The sequence below is a fragment of the Eupeodes corollae genome, chromosome 3 (assembly GCF_945859685.1).
Source record: "Eupeodes corollae chromosome 3, idEupCoro1.1, whole genome shotgun sequence".
In the NCBI taxonomy this organism is placed as follows: domain Eukaryota; kingdom Metazoa; phylum Arthropoda; class Insecta; order Diptera; family Syrphidae; genus Eupeodes; species Eupeodes corollae.
In genome coordinates, this window is record NC_079149.1 from 134,929,571 (window position 1) to 134,951,440 (window position 21,870).

At 34.6% G+C, this 21,870-nt stretch overlaps 1 protein-coding gene across 5 annotated transcripts in view; it reads right to left on the bottom strand.

The window, feature by feature from the left end:
• Positions 1–329: 329 nt before the first annotated feature.
• Positions 330–21,870, bottom strand: part of LOC129949011 (rho guanine nucleotide exchange factor 7) — a 57,020-nt gene continuing 35,479 nt past the window's right edge. For 2 of the 5 annotated variants that reach the window (XM_056060198.1, XM_056060199.1), the window contains exons 2-10: positions 13,011–13,418; positions 12,740–12,940; positions 12,477–12,675; positions 12,321–12,417; positions 12,061–12,185; positions 11,760–11,993; positions 9,665–11,678; positions 8,322–8,661; positions 8,119–8,259 (exon numbers count right to left, since the gene is read on the bottom strand). In XM_056060198.1, the coding sequence (XP_055916173.1) occupies positions 8,256–8,259; positions 8,322–8,661; positions 9,665–11,678; positions 11,760–11,993; positions 12,061–12,185; positions 12,321–12,417; positions 12,477–12,675; positions 12,740–12,940; positions 13,011–13,348 (3,552 nt within the window). In that variant the 5' untranslated portion in view covers positions 13,349–13,418 and the 3' untranslated portion in view covers positions 8,119–8,255. Of the gene's footprint in view, positions 1,475–4,805; positions 7,116–8,040; positions 8,260–8,321; positions 8,662–9,664; positions 11,679–11,759; positions 11,994–12,060; positions 12,186–12,320; positions 12,418–12,476; positions 12,676–12,739; positions 12,941–13,010; positions 13,419–21,870 lie in introns of those variants that run through there. The other 3 variants (XM_056060201.1, XM_056060200.1, XM_056060202.1) reach the window with 3 other exon arrangements.

The following is a 21,870-nucleotide window of genomic DNA, read 5'->3' on the forward strand; positions in this document are numbered from 1 at the left end:
TTTGATCACCTCACGAGTACGAGTTTGTAAACAAGTGTCACTTTGTCACGGTCGCAGAGCTCAACAGAATTCGGCAGAAATATCTAGATATGAGGTGAGGATATGGATATGAGTTGCAGTTGCATTTGTCCAACAACGGGATGCTTCTCATTATGCAGAAAGCTGCTGCTGGCTGTATGCTATGAACCTGCAGCAGAGAACCGTTTTAATTAGGTTTGTGATCATGTTCTTCTATATGACCGTACTCTAAGAAGGAAGGAAAGACTCCCATTTGAAATGCAGGTGTGGGTCATGTTTTCATATTCCAAAGACCAAAAAAAACAAAACATCCAAAATTACATTAACATGTATAAAATATCGAATTTTATTATCTTGTTTATTTTTTGTTTTTGTTTTAATATTGTAAGTGTAAACTTTAAAAAATATACATTACACATAACACATGTGTTTTTATTTTTGTTTTTGTTGTTGTTGTTAAAACATAAAAATACTTGAGTTACATTTAAGATTAATATGGCTATTTTTTTAAAAAATGTTTTTATTTTCTTTAATTTTTTGAGAACTAAGAATTAACTACAACATTTTATTTATTGCGCAAATAAATTTATAAACAAAAATAATTTAATTTAAACAAAAAAAGTCTCTCGTTGCATAGGATATCTCAGTGAAATTTGTTTTCTTATTTATTTATTTTTGTATAAAAATTGTTAATTGAGCACAAAAATAAAATATTCATAATACAAAAATTACATTGAAAAAATAATAAAAAAACAAAAAATAATAAAATGAAGTACTGTCGATAATTTTTGGTATAAAATATTGAAAACTTGTGTAAAGAAGAACAAGAAGAAAATAAACATTATAACAAATTAAAAATAATAATAATTCTACACTAGCTGAATTTTACTATATAGTTTGTTTATATAAATCATTCATATTTAAAATCTCTAAAAAGATTAATAATTTGTGTTTTTCTTTTTAATATTTTGTTCGAAGCATTTTTGTTGTTTTTGAGAAATAAAAATAAAAATATAGTACACATTACAAGTTGCTAGAAGTTATTATAATTTTTTGTTTTTTAAGTAGAATTGAGATAGAAGTAAATACTAGAATTTTGCTATTAACACAGCAACACGCCACACATAATTTTTTTAATTTTTTTTTATAGAATCTATTTTATATAAATTACACAAATAAAATAATCAAATTAAAATTTAAAAGAGAAATAGAGAAATATAAATATCTATATTTTAAGTTTAAGGTATATAGATGAAAAATAAAATAATATTTTATCAACATTTGGAACTTGTGGTTCCAGTAGCTTCCAAGTGATTCATCAAAAGCTGTTGCAAACTTCCTCGGAGAGCTCGTTCCTCGTTCATTTGGAGTTTCATCTGAGCCATATCCTGTTGCATTTGTTTGATGGCTGTCCAAAGCTGACGTAAAGTGGGTGTCATATCTTCATTCTCTAAACCTGCAAATGTGGTCGGGATATTTTGTGTTGTTGTTGTTTTTTTTTTGTGATAGATAGTGAATAGGAAAAGAAAAATATTTCGACAAAGTGGAAGACATAGATGAAATGGAGAGAAAATATTTACAAAACAAATACTTTAAAAAATATAGGCAATCAAATTTTAAAATTACGATCTAGATGCACTACGAAAAGGTGATGCTTTTTGAAAAATCAAAATATCAAAACCAAATATGTTTCTTCTTCTGGGTCGAAATTGTAGTTATTTCAAAATTGGCTACTTTAATTCTTTCTACCGATAATGGAGGGACCAGTTATAGCTATCATTGAAATCGATCCGGACAAATTTTGGAATCGATATTTGACGGTGTTTCCCTTTGATTAGAAATGAAAATTTTATACTGATCGATCAGAAATCACATAAAGAATATTATTTGAGAAAAAAAAGTGTAATTACGATTTTTGTTTTTCTCTAAAAAATGTATCTTTCTATTTTGCGGACCGAAATTCATTTTCCTCAACAGCTGACAAAAGTGTAACGAATTATTCCACTGATTTGTGTTACAATTTCACACAATTCCAATGACAGATTTCTGTTAGTAAAAATTTTTCGGTGGATTTTAATCAAACATTTTTTTCAACACATTTCTAATGATAGCTACAACTGGTGCCTAAGTCTTCAAAAAAGATTAAAAATTGGTATCTTTAAACCTGATTAAAAAAAAAAATTGATGGTGAAGTGACTAGAGTTATGGTTTGTTTTCTATGTTTCTATTTATATTAACAAAAGTGATTTTATTACCTAAGATAAGATTCAAATGATCTCTTTTCTCAAGCTTAAAAAACGTAACAACTTTGACATAAAGTTTTTGTAAAGTTTTATATATATAACGGGTTATCCATTTTGCGATTTCAAAAGTATGGGGCTGGAATTCGATATCTGTCAAACTAAGTTGTTAAACAAATTCTTTTTTTTTTTTTTAGTTTAAAGTCTGACATTTAAGAAAAAGTTAAAACTTACTACAAAAATGGTGATTCTGACACAGCTACATATTGAGCCTTAAGAGGAAATTATGGTTTACATAATCGTCCAACTACGCAAACAATTGGCAAAATTGTGAGGAAATTTAAAGAGATTGGATTGGCTACAGATATAGTAAGGTCTGTGCATAATCGTTTCTCTAGTACCACTGAAAATATCGCTGCTGTAAGTGTTGACCAAGGCCAGAATGTGTCAATTTCTCGTCGTTCTCAAGAATTAGGACTGTCTTACGGCACATTATTGCATATTTTTTTCATTTACACCTACATACATGCATATAAAGTCTAGCTCAAAGAACAAACAAAGGTCGAAAATTAGCTCAAAATAGTCGATGCTTGCAAAAATTCGCCTGGTGGTTCTTTAAATGATGTAGTATTTCACACATAATGTCAAAGCTCAAACTTTATAATAAAAAATATATATAAACTTATTCTCTCAAAACTATTTAACTTCCAGGAATAAATTCAAAAGCTAAACTAAAAATTTTAGTTTAAATGTGTCTTTCTTTAAAGTTCACAATACAGGACAAATTTCACTGGTAAACAAGGTTTTTGTCCTGGCAATCGAATTATACTGTTTCTATGGTTTTTAAGAGACTAAAGTTCGATTATAGCTTCAACAAAAACTCATTATAGTGCCCTTGTTACGAAAAGCGAATCGCAAGTTTGGGAAATCCGCTATGTTGTCAAATAAGGAGGGGTGCACTTCCGAATTCAAATAGATTAGCACCTCTTTTTGCAAAAAAAATTAGCTTTTGATGTTAACATGGAAAACGAATTTGCGAAATTTGTGATTTCAAAAATGTTTTCTTTCGTCGAACTTTCGATATTTTTAGTACGTAGCTTATTAGCTTTTTTAAAAAATGCTCAACGGAACCCTGAAGCATTTATGATAAAACGGTTTTTAACAGAAAAGTTAAAGTCGTTTTTTTTTTGTTTTTAAAACTAATTCGTCGTCTTAACATGATAATAAGGTATTGAAAATATATTTGAAAAAAATATAAAATTAATGTTGGAACCGAATATTCTTAAATTTGAGCATAAAGCCTTAAGTGGAGTTCAGAATCAGCACCAAAAATAAACTTTAAATGTATTTTCTTACACCATAACATTAAAAAAGATTTTGAAAGTTTTGACAAATCATCTTATAATTTTTTGTAAAGAACTACATATGTTGTGTTTTATGATAGCCTTAAAAGCACCGCATTATCTTCTTGATTTTTGGGAAATTTTAAAAGAGTTACACACGTTTCGAAAGTCTGATTTTAGCGGCCAGTTATAGCTATCATTGAACGCGCATCCGATACATTTTTTGAATGTATGTTTGACTGCGTTTCCTTTTGATTAGAAATACAAACTTTACACTGATACTGGAATGAAATTCATTTTTCTGTGAACAGCTGATTCTATTTTATCAAAAAGCGTGTTCAGGTAGTCAAGGACTTCGTCTACCTAGGCTCCGCTGTAAACGCAGAAAAAAATACCAGCGCTGATATCAAACGCAGAATATGTGTGATCTACGGTCCCGTGGAGGAGAAGATGGAACGACGAGCTGTACGGGCTCTGCAGACACGTAGACTAATCCAGAAGGGTAAAATTCAACGACTAAGATGGCTGGGTCACGGAAAGTCTTCGAATCCACACCCATGAGATAGAACAGTAGAGGAAGACCGCGGATCAGGTGGCGCGCACAAGTGGAAAGTGATCTAGCTAGGGGCCGAGCTAGATGGAGAAGTTTGTTGGGTGAGGCCCTAGTAAACACTGTAGCGCCACCTTAAGTAAGTAATTAAGTGTGGCTTTTAATCAGGAATTTTTTTTTCAATGACAGAAAACGATTCCAATGATTGGTTTTAGTGATGAAAACCAATGATAACTATAACTGGTCGCTAATAGAGGGAGGCAACAAAATCTTTCAGAACAATATTGTTTTATTTGTGTAGCAGAAAACAAACTTAATTTTGTTGCCCAGCGGATGTATATAAAAAGTGTATATTTGCATTCAACAAAATTCTAAAAAAAAAACATTCAAATAATGTCGTTTCTAAAGTCTGACCAATTATCTACCAATCATTTTTCCAAGTTAGTATTAAAATCATAAGCATCACCCTTTATTTAATTATGTAACTCTAACAATAAAACAAAACTACACTCAGAAACCAACATAAAACAAACTATTCTATTTTTGTTTCGCTTTCCAAAAACTACAATATCAAGATGCAAAATAATAAATAATAATAATAATATTAAATAATAATAATAATTGTTGCTAAGCCAATTATTATTTTTTTTGAGTTGTACAACTAAAACAATTTACAAACAAAATAATTATAGAAATAAAAATAAATTATTAAACAAAAGTGAATGTTTAGTATAAAATTAAAATAATAATAATATTGTTGCCTGGATAATGTATTCAGCTGATTTGAGTGATGTGAGACAAGAGTTTTATGAGGTAATTAAAATTAACAAAACAAAAATTAAAATAATAATAAATGAAAACGAATTATTTTGCTCTCATGTGTGAAAATAAATATTATTTTTTTTAATACAAAACAAAAATGTTTACTCTTTAACATTAATTTAATTTAATAAATATATTTCCTTATATTTAGTTTTCTTACACGATTATAGTTTGATTTTATAAAAAAAAAATCTTATTTCTTAAATACCTAATTTTATATAATTTATTTGTATATATATAGTATAATTATGGCATCTGCATTTGATAAACAATTTAGTTGTAGTTATATTAATATATTTATTTATTTGGATGTGTTCTTTGCAGAGTTTGAATTTGAATTGCAGTAATTGAACTAAGGAAAATATTGACGACGGCTTATTGTTTCTATAGAGTTGATTTTTGCTTTAGTTTGTTTGTGCTATATAATATATATATATATAATTATTTTCATTGAAAAAATATTTATATACAACAATAAATATAAAATATCATAATAATTTAAAAAAGTTGCACTGTTTTGTGTTTAATATCTTAAAATGCTTGCTAACAAAAAATGGACTCATATGCATATTAATTTATAGCCAAAAAAGCAACTAGATTTAGTTTATTTATTTCTTTGTTTGTATTTATTTAACTTACTAACTTAATTCTAGAATTTATTTATTATCATCTTTTTAAAAAGTCGTGTTTCGGTTTAAGTCAAAAAAAAAAAAATGTTGGATATAAGTTTCTACGCATAATTATATTATTTTTGTTTCCATAAATTTCGTAATATTATTCGTAATCGATTTTTGTTTAGTTTTCTTCATTTAAACATCACAGGGTTAATTATATAAAGAAACAGCACATTGTTTTTTTGTTTATTCTTTAAATTACAATAATTCTAAAAGACGCTTAATATCATGTAAAAAAATGATGATAAAAATCAAGAGACGCCAGCGAGTTCCCTTATAAATTTGTATCCTTATTATGTTAAACTCGTCGTATCGTACCTAACTACTCGAAATTTATATGATTTTAAGTTTTAAAACTTATATTCAGCTCAGCTGAATTAATATGATGTCTAGGCATAAATACTTAATATACATTTTTGTATAAACTTAAATTTTTTACACATGCAATGTAATAATTTATTTAATTTAAATGTACTTTTAACTTTACTTCGTCGACGAAAATTTGGTTAGTTTGTTTTTTAATTTGGAACAAAAGTTCACAAAGTTGAAAGTAAAATTTATTACAAAATAAAAATATTAAAGCTCACTTTCAGTTGCTTAGTAAAATGATTTCGTTATGATTTCTTGCTCGCATTCAATTTTGATTTGATTAATTTTATATAAAAATTCTAATTCAGCTCAGCTGAATTAGTTTTTTACAATTAAAAGAGAAAAAAAAACTAATCAATTTTCTTTAAAAATCAGTAATTGTTTATTTTCCGCCACTGTTTCATAACGAAATTTCCACAACACCATGTTGCTGAATGCCGCTGACTATCGGTATCGGTTGCACCATCATCTCCGGCCAAGTGTGGTGTACTTCTACGCAGTGTTGATTGTTTCATATAACCCTGTTGTGGTGTCTCGAAGGATCGATTCAGTCTTCTGTCGTAGAGTCCCGGCGAGGGGTATTTTTCAGCTTGTTTCTCCTCAGCGGAATGATTTCGACTTAGCGGTGGTGGAGTGCGTTGGTGCGTTTGATAGGCATTCTTAAAATTTTTCAACTGTTGCTTATTCTTTCGGGGCAACAGTGGTGTCATGAATATATTGTCATATCCCGAGCCAGTTTTGAACCTATTCAGCGTCTTTCTTGTGGCACGCTCCTCTGACATGGCTCTGTATTCAGCCGGTGAGGGAGTGTTATTTTGATTGACTCCGCATGTGCCGCTCAGCGAGTACCGATAAGCAGTATTCAGCGACGATACCGACGTCGAATACATGTTAAAATTATTTGGACTAGCCTCGCGCCAAATGTACGACGAGTTCAGACTATTGGTAGAATTTTGTTGGGCCTGCGCGGCTGAATTTGTATAAGAAGTGCCACCGCTGTTGCAGAGAAATGGCAGCTGTGGGTTGGAGGTGGAAAATGGTTTACTGGTTTTCAATTTTCCTCCTCGTATGGGCAAACATGGTGTCCAGGGTTGTAGGGCTAAAGTGTGAGAATGAAATAGAAAAACAAACAGACAAAGAAAAAAGGAGAAAGAAGAGAGAGAGCAAGAGAGAACAAGGACATAACACAAGACAACGACAATTTTCTTTCTGATGGTTTTTATTTTTATTTTTGTGTTACGCGAACGGGATGAACTACGTAAAAAATGTTACGTTGGAATGGGAAGTGGTGAAGATGGTCAATCCATGACCAAAATCTTTTGATGTGTTTTTTTAAGATGGATGCTTATTTTTGAAACATATTAGAATTCAAGGACATAATCTATGTGAAAGCGATGAAGAATATGAAGCACAAAATGGGCATAAAATGTGTGTTGTTTGTTTGCTGTTGGCGTGTGATGTTGGTATGGACATGATCTAGGTCTAGGATGAATGTATTCCATAGGTTCCAAGAAATCAAATTCTTTTAAACTTAGAAAAAAATTCATTAATCAGCTGAAGGAGTTTTTTTTGTTGATTTTTTAATATATAAAATGTTTAATAATAAAATTAACAAAATTAATAATAAATAATAATATTAATTGTTTTAGTTGTTGCAAATAAAAAATAAAAGAAATAATCTTATATTAGAGGATTTTTGGTAATATGCATTCATTAGATCCAGCGTTAATTTTTATTTGTTTAACACATTTGTACAGTGGTGTTTTTTGGTTTAATTTTAAATTTAAAGTTATCCAATTATTAATTTATTTATAAATTATAACTAACAAACTAATCTTACGGATGCAGAGAAATTCAGCAAAACCCAATTAATAATCATTTTTTTTTTAAATAAAACTAAATTAAATAGAAAGTTTTTGGTTGTTTTAACTTTTTTTAAAGAACCACAACAAGAACTCAAGACAAGAACTTCAATGGAGGTGGTAATGATATTTTTGTGGTGGTTGTTGTTGTTGGGTATTTACCTGAGTGAATGGTGTTCCTTGCATTGTTTTGGTAGGCAGCACAATAAGCTTCAATGACACGTAATACAAGTGCATCCTCTTCAAAATTTGGTTGATTTTTACGACTGTTGCAATAGCTAGATAAGGCGTTTGAGCTACCACCAGTCGTTGATGTCTGATTGTTAAGCAAATTTGGACGAAGTGGTGGTGCCGGCCGAAGGTTCGTTATGCTCCAGTTAGCTATTAAAAAAAAAGCATACATAAAACATTTATTTGAAGGTATTTTAATTGTTTTTATTTACCTTTTATGCTTCCGATCCTTCCGCTTGGCACCATTCCCTGATGACTTGCCACCGGGACTGCTCCGGCTGCCGCCCCCATAGCGGCCGTATTTGTCATCTTGGAAATACTGTTCGATGTCTGGACTAAATTTGATTTGTGGCCGAGGCCCAGAAGATGATTTTGCTGACTTAGAGGGGGTAGATGTTGATGATGAGGTGGATGCTGAGTGGGAGTGTGATATTGATTGTAGCTCAGATGATGATTGAAGGACAGGCTCCGTTTGTGTAGTGACTGTTGATGTATTGGAGGTGTTGTTCGCAGATTCGAATGACCGAATCCCAAGTTGGCTGGCGGTGACATCTGTAAATTAAAAAAAAGCAAACAAAAAACACCAAACCATCTTTAAAATTGTGTGCATAAAATAAAACAACTTTTATTTCCTTAAAATTGTTAAACTAAAAGAAAATTGCATCAGGCTTTTACATTTGCAGCTGAAAAATAAATCTAAATTATTCTTGTTTTGTGTTAGTTAAAGTCAAATATATGCGATGTTCGGTGCAATTTATTGTGACCATTTGATTTTCTGCAAGTCCGAGATTTATAAATAAAGGACAAAAATAAAATATTGTATAGTTAAACTTAACAATAATTAAAAATGCATATTGAGAAAATAGATTAAAGGGCTCAGGCAATGCGATGAGAAATGGCGTTTGGTTAAATTTTGAACTTAATATTCTTGATTTGATTTTTAAAAGATTTGCTCGAATAGATGGATGATTTAGGCAGCTAAGAGAGCTTTTTTTTAAGTGGTTTTGTTTTTATATCGTGATTTATATATTAACAAGGACGGACAAGCATTCTGCGAATTGAAGCAGTTTAGTTTTGATTCTTTATTGTTTTTGAGTTTGTTTTTTTTTTCTCCGTGCCACTTTGCAATTGTTGCTAAAAAAGCTTAAAACAAAAATAAAACAAATAAAAAAGAACAACACAAGATTTAGTAACAGAGAACAAATAATAATATCCAATGAATAATTTATTTGTCAAGGAGACTTCTTTGTTAAAAAACATTCTCAAAATATAACAAAATTGAGGGGTAACTCTATCTGAAATCCTATTTTATTTTATTTAAGAAATCTTTCCTTAATAAAAATGATGGTTTCAAAAACCATACAAAAATATATCAACATCCACAAAGTTTAGGTTTTTTTCTACAACTTTAGACGCTTTATTTTTTAGGACCCTAAAAATATTTTAAGTCAATTTGACAAATAAACCATCCATTTCTTTGATGGTGAGATCTATAAAAACGAGAATATAAAGAAAAAAAATATTGAAAATCAAAAAACGTGCACACTTCGCTTGCCTGAGCCCAAACTGCTGCCAAAGCCGCCTTCGACGGCAGCAGACGCACTCGCTGTCGTCGCAGCAACAAACGCTGATCGAGCACTATTGCAGATGGGACAACCTGCCGCCGATAAGGATGACGACGATGAAGCTGTTGTCGGTGTTGCTGAAAAATCTTGGCACCTGGAACAACATCTTGTGCCGTAACAGCACGAGCAACTGCCTGCGGAATCAATACTTGGTTCTTTTCTCTGTGCCCGCACAATTCCGCGGATAACAGCATTTGGAAGTTTTTCCTTTTTCCACCAATGCGCGTACATTCCGCTCCGAAACATTCCTTGGTTATCTTCATCGATTTCAGTGACCTCGTCCTGATTGTCGCTACCATTGGTAGGAAAGGTTTCTGTAATTGGTCTTCTGCCAATAAAAATGCTTTTGGTATGGATTTGGACTGGTGGTCGAGCATTAGGATTCTTCGTCTGGACATCTCTCTCGCCTCTCTCGTCGTCATCATCGTCATCCTGGGTTAGGAATTTATTGCGAAACATACCGCAGACATCGAATCTAGATAAATCTCCATTTGATTGGGAGTGGCTAAGAGCTCTCTCATCAGGATGAGGATAATATTCATCGGTATTGTTGAGTGGGTGGTCAGGTGAGGAAATTGTACAACTGCCAGCCATCCCTGAATCACTGGATCGAGGACTAGGACATTGGGAACTCTCACAACATTTGCACTTTCCACCTGATGAAGTTGTGTTCGTTCTTTGAGGTGGAGATGATTTCCTTTGTGCATCAGGATTAGCCATTTGCACATATTGATAGCTGATGCATCGTCGCATTGATGCGGATCGGCCCAGTGGTGGTTTTCCACTTGTAGAAGGCCCAGAGATCTTTTTGTCAGAATTAAGAGAATGTTTCTTAAAGGGTGAAACTTCGCGAGACAGACTCAACCTTTGGTTTTCTGGCTGTAAAGTACCATCCATGTTGTACAGAAGTTGCGCCGTAATACTATCTGGAGCTGGCATTACCGCCGGGAGATCCAATGAACTGGAATGTGTCGCTACTGAGTTTTCATCCTCATCATAAACTACTTCTTCTCTTCGCCTGTCTTGCCGGTCAAGGCTTCCCTCTCGCACATGATAAGTCGGCACACAGATTTGTGTTCTGTCCGTTCGGTTGAATCGATTGTCAACAAATAAATTCGGCATACTATGACGTTCAGTCGGAGAACTCGGGACCTGCTGGTGGGCAACTGGATTGTTCAGCTTTATCTCAGCTTCGTCGTCCATATTCGCAAGATCTTCGCACCCTACATAGGTTCCTCCAATTCTCCCATCATAAGATGATGTCTCGGAATTTTCCGAAATGAGATGCCTCACCTTTCCGAGGTTCAAACGGGCACTAGACGTATAATTTATCACACTCCTATCGGAAGACATTCTATTTAGGGCTCTAACTGCTTTCGAGCCAATTATCAGCGAATCTTTCTGTCCAGGAGAAATATCAGTTGAACTGCCAGAGTTGAGATTAATGAGATTCAAAGTAGAACAATGCCTCTTCGATGGCATTTTCGAAGAATCCTCAATCAGCGATCCATGATCAATAAATGTATCTGTAGCTCCGAAAGAGTCAACTTTTCGGGTATAAAATTTGATAAACTCGAAAGGATCACTGCCACACGAACCTCCATCACTTTCCGAGTCAGTGGGTAACTCAAATGCATCTTGTCGCGATAAAGTCGATCTATCTTCCGAAACAAAAGCTGTCGACATTTGTTTCCTCCTCAGTGTGATCTGCTCCAAATCGACACTCAGTCTTGCTTCTGGGTACAAGAGTACCCGAACCAGCGACCTTCGGAGCATACCCTGTTTTACGAGCTGCCAAAAATGAGCACTTAAATTCGCATACGGTGCTGTGGGAGGATAATTTTTTGGCGGAAGTGTTAAACGAAAATTTGGCGAGCCAATCTGATAGGCGCACAGAGAGAAACGTGCGCAGTAGCCGCGTGAATCAAGAACATAAGGAGGTGACTAATGCACAGATAATAGAAAATTTTATTAATTTGAACAAAAACTAATTTTTAAATATTTAAGACTTCAGAAAAAACTTACGTGAGAAGGTGGTTGAGGTGCGTTCATCGATGAATTACTGGTATTCCGTTTGATACTAATTGGCAATGTGGGATTAGCTCCATTAAGAAGGTCAACCCAACGATTCGCTTCGTTGGGTCCCTGGCACACGGCTACAATGCGCTCAATAAGCGGACCACTTATTTCGAAGGCATTTTTGAAAGTCTCAGTATCTTCTAAACGATTCACAACTATATTTGTGAGCGGTAGTTTTCCCTGAAAGAAAATATTTGCAAAATAAATAAACTTATGTATGTTCCAGGGCTTTAGTTCCCAGTCTTACCTCATAAATGAAGGCACTCATCCTTTGACTAACGCTGAGTATGAGGAGAGTTTGTGGGAAAAGAACAAAATAACGATCTCTATGGTCGGCTCCGACAGCCACACTTCCCATATGGATTATATCACCTAAAAAAAATGGTTTATTAAAATATTGATAATCTTTTTTTAAAGCTCAAACTTAGGAACGAAAGAAATAAATAGAAAACGTCCGATCTTCTTTTCAATAGATGATTTGAAGGAAGGTTATAAGAAGTATCATACCTAACGTACTCAGCTCCTGTCCTTGCCAGCCCCTAACAGGCCCAGTGAGCACTTGCAATTCTAATTCCTTTTGCCTTCGTGTTGCAGAGCAAGTAGCCTAAAAACAAACGTTATTTTTCAGATAAATTTAATTGAAACATTTTGTAAACGTATTACAGCAATGTCCTTGTAAACAGCTACACTGCGTTGAGTATCTCCTCGATCTGGATGGCTACTCTCCATATGCCTCTCTAATTCTTGCAACATTGCTGAGTATTTATCTAATCGCCTAAATGGTTTCGACAAACCCGTTGTTAGAACTAGCAGACCTGGAGATGCTGCTCCTTGACGTTCCATATATTTTTCAAGATCATCTCTATTAGTAAAAAAAACAATATGAATTTAGAAGTTGTGGTATAAAACTCTAAATGTCTACTTACTTGTGCTTATCAAGGATAACAATAGCTCTAGGATGAGCTGCACAATATGCTTGATGAACAGATTTCATGATAGGAGCTTTGGTTAGAAATAATTTCCCCACACGATCGTTGCATTCTTCTAAACTGCTCAACAACTCATCGTGTGTTTTCACAACCTCCACAAAATTGCACATTAATTGAGCGTATTCATCATTTGTTAAACTATTTGAAGAAAAATGAAATAAGTTAAGTATGTAATTGTTGTTGGATTGGAATTAATAGAATAACTTACATTTGTGTATTTTGAAGCGGCTCTAGGAAATTCTCCAGTAATCCCTGGATTTCGGCCACATGAGCCTTTTCACTATCTAATAAATCCTTTAACACAACCGAACGATATTCTTGAATTTCTTCAGGCGGACGTATCGTTTCGGATGGTGGTAATGGTGCTTTATATTCAATAACATAATTGCTGGGAAACCAGCCAGTCTTATCGTTAAGTGTTCCCTCCCACCAGCCACCCTCTTCGCGTTGGGTAACTGTAATAAGATCGCCTTTTTGGAAACATAACTCATCATTGTTTCCACCCTTGAATGAGTATTCAGCTTGGACAATAAGCGGTTGATCCATTCTACTTAAAAAAAAGAAGTATTTTTGTCCGTGGTATCAACCTATTTTTATAGATGTCGTCGCAATGTCTCTGGAAGAAGAAGAAAACAAATAAACGAATTTGAATATTTGAATGCAAAGTTATTTGGGAATAGTTCAAAAAATGTTCAAAGAAATATTGCTTCAATTTGATTGTGTTCTTAAGATTTTTTGCAAGAGTGTAAATGGTTTTATTTATTAAAAGACTCTAATATTTTTAAGAGAAATGAATAGATGTTTATTTTATTGTGAAAAGAAAGCCATAAACTTTGAAGTTTCATTTTGCGAGCTTCGACTCCAAAATGTTAACTTTTTGTGTTGTAAATTTTAACAGTTTCACGTATTGTAGCTTCTGTTTGTCAAATGTTACTTATTCATATTTTGGTTTAAGACTTCTTATGATAATGGGCAGGTTCAGGCGACATAAGGGACTTCAAAGTAAGGCAAGTTTTTAGCACCTGATTGGCCAGCTGTCAAAAAATTGCCTCCAATTCATGCAACTCTATTGGAAACTTGACTGGAAAATTAGTCAAGAAAAATCTCCCTAACAATCAAGTCAAGTCAATTTATGTCAGAATGACAATCGATCATGTTTTTTGTATTTGACTGAAAGTTGAACTTTATTAATCTACGATTTTTTTTTTCGTGTAAAAGGGTTTCTCGTCAAATTGGAAACGAAATGATTAATATTTCTTTACAACATAAAATACAAATCGTAATGGACTTGAAACGTGCCTGAAAGAAGTTAGTGAAGTAAAGTTCCAAGTTTGAAATGTATGACACTTGAAAACTTGCAAGTTGCCTTGGTCAAAATGTACGTTCAAGGAATCCAGTTGACTGCAAATGAAGTCCCTTCAGTTGTCTGAACCTGCCCAATCACAAAATTTTAAGCTTCCAATATATTTATTAAAGAGAAATCAACTCATGTTGGAAATTATGTCAATGGAAAACAATATTAGCCAAATGGCTACCTCAGCTTAGAGTTCTTCACGAGGAAGCGACGACCCAAAAAATGCTTCAGTTTTGAACAAGTTCAAAGTGTTGTTGAGAAGTGTATCGTTCCATTTTTAAATATGGCGTAGTTTTTGCTTGTCAAATGTCAAAAAAGTTAGCTTTTAAAGTGGCGCTGCCCAAAATAAAACCTCTTATTGGTAAATCCTTTATATAGTTTTATTGTTTGACAAGTTTTGAAGAAACTCATTATTTTTACCGAAAGTGATTTGAAAATATTGCATTAAAGAAAAACTACACAAGGTTTTCCAATAAAAAGTTGTATTTGTTAAAGAGAAATCAATTGATGTGGATATGTCATTAAAAATGAAGGGTCTTCACGACGCGACGACCCAAAAATGCTTCAGTTTGGGAATTTTGACTGCAAAAATATCACCAATTTTGTAGTGAATTTTAACAAGTTCAACGAGTTATTGAAGAATGTAATGTTTCATTTTAAGTATTAGTATTTTTTACTTCTCAAATGTCAAAACATGACAACTTACAAGTGACAGCTGTCAAAAAATAGACATATTTTAATATACGCTGCCAATCACTAGGATGAGGCCACATATTTTTCAACCGATTTTCGGTCCGATACCTGTTGGAATTTGTTTAACCCGGAAAATTTTACTACATGAAAGTAGGTACATATTTTCTTAAAACAAAGTGATACAATTATAGGGTTAATTAGATAAGACCGTTGGAATTTTCCTACATTAATTAATTAAAAAGGATATAAAAAAGTGGTCACTAGGATGAGGCCATTGCGAATATTTCGTTGTAGAAGTTCAGATCAGCAATTTTTTTCAAAATGTGGGTTACAATATTTAAGAACGTTTTACAAATACCTTTTTTTTTATTAATTTTCAACTACAAATGGGTTCCGGAAAGACGTTGACAGTAGCAGAAAGAGGACAAATCGATGCTTTCAAGGAAATGGGATTCTCTAAGCCGCGAAATAGCAAGGAAGCTGAACAGAAGTAAGACAGTTGTAAACAACTATCTTGCTGATCCTCAAAACTATGGAAAAAACCAAAAAGGACGCAAAGCCCAAGCAACAACATCCCGAGAAAAGCGGTTAATTTTACGTATTGCTTCAAATTCTACTCAATCAGCTACTAAAATAAGGTCCAAAAGCGGAGTATCAGCCAGTATTTCGACAGTCCGAAGGATAATAAGAAAAGATGGTACTATCCAGAGAAGAAAACTCAAAAAGAAACCTGTTCTAAAGCAAGTACACAAGGAGCTGCGAATGAACTTTTTAACAGAACATGTCTCTTGGAGCAGTCAATGGAAACGCGTCTTCTTTTCGGATGAAAAAAAGTTTAGCCTTGACGGCCCCGATGGTTACAACTTTTATTTCCATGATTTAAGAAAAGAGGAACTAATTTTGGGAAGACATCACAGCCGTACATCAGGTGTTATGGTGTGGGGAGCTATCACCTACTATGGCAAAATCGAATTGGAGTTTCTTTCTCTAACAGTGAACGGAAACAGCTACAAATACTTGTTGGAACGCTTATTTCCGAAGATGAAAAATATTTTTGGAACTCTGCCTTGGATTTTCCAACAAGACAATGCCCCCATCCACACTTCCAGGGTTGTCAAAAGCTGGATTTTATCAGAAAACGTAGAGCTTTTGCCATGGCCACCCTATTCACCGGACTTGAACATAATCGAAAATGTATGGGCATGGCTATCTCGAAAAGTTTATGAAGGCGGTAGACAATTTGAAGACAAGGACTCCTTAATTGAAGCTATCCGTGATGCCTGGGACGAGGTTTCACTTGACTATTTAAAAAAACTTTATGATTCCATTCCAAACCGTCTATTAGAGGTCATATCGAAAAATGTGGGGCATACTCATTATTATTGAGAAAAACTTAATAAATAAATGTTTGAAAACCAAAAACTGTAAACATTTCTTTCATTTTTTTGATATTTTATAAGATTTTTCATGTGGCCTCATCCAAGTGACGCACTTTTTCATACTGTTTTTAAGTAGCTCTTTAATTAATGTAGGGAAATTCCAACTGTTTTTTCTATTTAACCCCTTAATTTTATTACCTTTTTAAAGAAAATATCTACCTACTCAAATGTAGTAAATTTGTATTGGTACGAAATTTCCAGCAGGTATAAAGAACGAAAATCGGTTGAAATATGTGGCCTCATGCTAGTGATTGGCAGTGTAGTTTGTTAGGAAATTATATTTTTGTAATATTAGAAGTTTTAATGGCGTTAGATTTTTTATTTGCTTTGTATGTTTTGTTGTCTTTCAAAAAATTGCAACTTTGGTCACCACGATATAAGAAATATAAGAAAGACAATATTGGATTGGGGGGTTATTAATTTTAGCACATTCTACGTCAAATTGCCTAAAAGCCAGACTAATCGATTTGTGAAGGAAAAAGTTATTGACAGAAATATATCATTTCAATTAACAACATTCCCATGCCCCATTCTCCATATCCTTGAAACAGTTCCAAGTTTTTCTTTTACTCTTTTCACAGAAGATTGACCACATTCTGGTCTCATATGAATGTATGTTTATTCATTTCTCATCTTTTGCAGCAAATTTCTTTGTATTTTAATTACTTTCATTTAAATATGTTTAAATTTTATATTTGTGCACAAGAAAATGAAAAGAAAGATTTTAATATTTCATTACTGCCCCCAAAGAAGCTCGAAAAATATTAAATTCTTTGAATCCGTACATAAATGGATGAATCTATTTCATTTTGAATATTTGCAAAATTGAAATACTGATTGATTTAAGTCTCTTCTACTCATATTTCTTTGCATAACTAATTTTTTCTTAGTAATATTCATTCTTTTTAGATCGTTTTCAAAGGAAAAAAAAGAAGCAAAGTAAGATGTGTTGTTTTAATCTAAATTCCACAAATAAAAAATATCTTTTAAACAACACAAAAATCTTTCTTTCGCTTTCTCATCGCATAAATAATAAAAAATATACATTCTTGTGTTTTTTTTTTTAATTTTATTTAGTCGATAAGATTTCTATTTATGCGTTTTATTGTTTTGTTTTATTTTATTTTATGAATGAACCATGGAATTTTTTGACACACAAATAGTGAAGAATGTCTTGGCAAAGTTCCAATAAGTAAATAAATTCGACACATTAGCATTTTTTAAAATCATTTATATACAATCTTTTTGTTTTTAATAGGGTATGTTAGAATGCTTTTGAAACTTAAATTTTAATATTTTAGGCTATTTAAGTCCTGATGTAGTGCGCATATTTTCAACTATAAAAAATTTGTTTGTTTTGTTTTGTTTTTAATTGTTTAAACTTGTGAAACAACTTTGAGATACATTTTTAAGGTAAATTTGAATTAATAATAATTAATTAAAAAGCTTAAGGGTTACTTTCTGCTACTGGGAAGAGCTTGCATCCCTAGTCAGTAGACATCCGGATGTTGAAGATTGAAAATACTTAAAACAGTTTATCAAAGGTCATTCGAATCTGCTAAATTTTGCACTGAAGACGTGAACTAAGTTAATTTTCATGCTGAATACTTGAATTTTAAAAGAATACTTACAAATAAGTCGACACGAAAATGAAAAGACTGACAATATTCTAAAGGGTTGGGCATACAAACCTGACACATTTTAAGTACCCCTAGCTCAGCCGCATAAAAACATTACGAGGTCGGGTTTGAAGCAAATAAAAGTAAACAAAAGTAAACAGTTGAAGGTTTTTATTCTTTATTTTTTAAAAATCACATCGTTCAAATGATGACCATTTTGTTCAATACAAAATTTTTTAAAACTTTTTGCAAAATTGCAATTTGCGATATATTTCCGATTTCGGTCTCAATATTGGTCCTAAGTTGGTCCAAGGTGGAAAAAAGTACGATTCAGTTTATGTCTCCGCTTCAACTGTGGTACCGAAAACGACCGTAGCATCTCGACGGTTTCACGGTTTCGGTGAAGAAGTAGGGGCCAATTATCCCCCACTCTGCAACTCCACACCAGACGGTTACGCGTTCGGAATATAGGGGTTTCGCGTTGATGTTCTGCGGATTTTAGACAGCGTAATATCGACAGTTCTGTTTATTAACGGTTTTATTCAAATAAAAATGCGCCTTATCACTAATCATTAGGAACTCACGTGGAATTTCTTTGCTAGCTAACTTCGCTGTCATTTGCCTAGCAAACTGTAACATCGCCGAATAATCGGTCGGTAAGAGTTCTTGAGTGATAAGAATCTTGTATAGATGAAAGTGCTTTCAACATCCTATTGAAATATCGGCGAGAAATGTTCAACGAATGTTTTACGGCCGAACGGAGAGGACTTTTCTGTAAAGCACTACTAACTCGATCAACGTTTTTCGGTGTACGCACCGTGATCGGAAACCCGGTTGGTTTTTTTATCAGCACGGGCCGTTTCCAGAAAGCTTTTAACCCATAGCTTAACCGTATTCCGCGACGCGACCCGATCACGAGGGTTCGATTCTTTTTTTTTACGAAATTCAAAAAATCGGTCGCAAACGAACTCACGATGCGGAGCAGTCTACTTCTCCAAGCTGACACTGAACAACTAAAAAAACATAAACCTTCAACCTACTAGTTTCCGTTCTCGCAACCACGAATATCATGCGTCTTGGTAGGGCGGGTGTCAGGTTTTTATGCCCAACCCTGTAGATCTTTATAATTTTTTAAAAACAAATAAAATTGAAGGTCAATTTCTAAATGTTGAAATTGTACTAAGAATTTTCTTAAGTATGATAGTACCCGTGGCATGATGGTTAGTGCGTTGGACTGCCAGTCGATATTTGACCTCCAACGAGTATAGAAGTGTTTCATTTATAGTTATTTTCAAGTTAAATAGTGCAAATAATAGTGTAAACAAAGTTGGCAGTTTGCCACTAAGAAAAATAACAAATCGATAGCCTAGTGGAGCTGGGTTCGAATCCCGTGCGGAGTGCACTAAAAATCTGGAAGCTTTTTTCACAATCGTAAAATCGTAGATTTTATAGATTGGGAAAAAAAGCAAATGGAGAAGGAGAGGAAAGCAGGGGTATCGAAAGATAGTTCTGCCAATTCATCAGGTGATGCCATCAGCGGTACACAAATTCACCGCAACATCATCAGGCCACCAGTCTGATAGTCCATTAACAACAACAAATGTTACGAGAAAACTAAAGCCTAACCTTGTGGAAAGGAACAATGCTGCTAAGCGCGGAGCGATGCGACAAGGCGTGCAGCAAAAAAAACAACAAGGGATGACGTCACAAAGCGAGTCGTCAGACGGTGACATCGACTACGTCTCCGAAGGTGGAGAGGGGCACTACAGGTCGCCTAAAAATAAAAATAAAAATAGGTTCTCAAGCCTAGCGCCGCCAGAGCAGCCTAAGGAAAGGGAGATGGAGGTGACTGAAGCCCCCAACGACAACGAAGCCGATGAAGTGGAGCTGGCACAAGTGCTGCAGGCAAAAAAGCAGCAAATAGATGCCTACGAGGACCAGCTAAAAAAGCTGAAGGAGGAGATGGAGCCCCTTCTCAGTGCACTAAGAAACAAAATTGAAGCGCGCCGACAAAAAGAGGCAGCTGAGAAGGAGGACAAACAAGCACAACGGCTCCTACAACAACAACAGCAGCAGCAACAGGCGAAGCAAAAAAAGCCTGAAACAAGACAGCAACAACAACCACAGCAGCAACAACCAAAGCCCGCTACCAAAATCACTGGAGCGGAGCAAAAAATGAAGACTTTACCAGTAGTACCAGGCCGAATGCTTGAGGGCCCATCCACCTCGAGTAAGGCCAAGCAGCAGCAACAACAAGAGCTACAGGCAAGGCAGCAGCAGCAGCAGAAACAGCAAAAAAGCCGCAGAAGCAGCAGCAGCAGCAACACCAACAGCAACACCAGAAACAACCACAGCCTAACAGAGAAAAAGTACCACCCATTAGGACCCATAAGGTTGACATACAGAACATTAAGCAGGTATGTAAGTCGGCCACTAAGGGCAAAATTCTTAACGAAAAAGAAAAGAATTATTCGGTACAGTGCTTCTCACTGGCCGAATACAAGTTAGTGAAAGAATTGTTAAAAGAGGCCACAGCTGAGTTCTTCAGCTACACGCCAAAAAGTGAAAAGTTTAAGACGGTCCTTCTGAAGGGCATAAGTTCCTGCACGGAACCAGAGGAGCTCTTAGCTGAGCTCCGCCAAAAAGCCAGTGACGATCTCGATTTTATCGGGGTCAAGCCTTTCACTACGGTGAAGTCCACACCCCTTCGTTATAGGCTGCCGATGTTCCTCGTAACATTATCGCCCCAAAGCAGTTTTGAGAGTGTCAAGAGAATCGAAGCTCTCGACAATCAAACTGTACACTGGGAGACATTAAAAAGGCACGACGACATATTACAATGTACGAAGTGCCAAAGGTTTGGCCATGCCAATGCCAATTGCAATATGCAGTTGCGTTGTGTGATGTGCGGAGAAACCCACAAAGAAGGAGAATGCAAGCTGGGGAATGAGCGGGTTGAGAATTTGACCCTGCTCAAGTGTGTCCTTTGTGGAAACCAAGGGCACCCGGCTAACTATAGGGGTTGCCCTAAGGTCCAACAAATGAAACAGAAACAGGCCAGCCAAAAAGCCGAAAAAAGTCGAACAGTTCGACAGGCTCCAATACAAAAATTCGTAGATCCCAAATTTTCCTACGCCCAAATGGTGTCAGGGAATAGGAACACGAGACAGGCTCCACCAACGGTTGCCCCAAAGGCCCCTGTGCCTAAGGCACCAGAGGTGCAGCCTGACATTGTAGCCTTGTTGTTGAGCATTCAAGGTCAACTAACAGGACTGCAAAGTGAGATAAAGGAGCAAGGCAAAAGGGTAGATCATCTCTACTCTTTGTTGCCTGGCCTGGCGCAATTTAGACCATAATGGGCGCGCTGCCGGAGACGCGCCTTAAAGTCCTAGCTGTGAATGTAAATTCACTGATTAGGATTGAACGAAGAGCCAATATGTTCCAATTCTTGACAGACTACAGTCCCGATGTGTTTATGGAGGAGATAAAATGTGTGGTTGCCGATTTTAATACCAACGAAAACCAAATCCATTGAAAGTTCCTAAATGTCGTGATAACATACAAAAGAATAAAAAACGGAAGTAAGAAAACTGGAAGGGATGCCACAACTTGGGAACATTTCGATAGATTGGCTATTTGAAATTATATAATAAATTAGATTGTTGTGCATTCGCATCGGGTGAAATATCAATTTAAATAAATTCAAATTCGAAAATTAATTTTTAAAGGATTTTTATATTTTGGTAATGTGCAGTGTAGCAACACCAACTCCTAGCAACATCTCGACAAATCAGGCACAGAGCAGCTTGGATTCCTTGCCTTTTTCATAAGATCAGGCTCCACTTTCGTCTACTTAGGGAAACTTATCGTGTTCGGAAGGAATTGGCAAATTAGTTTTTTTTTATCTTAAATTAGATTTATCTCTAATTTCTTTTTAATAGCCACACTTTTAAAAGCCTGATT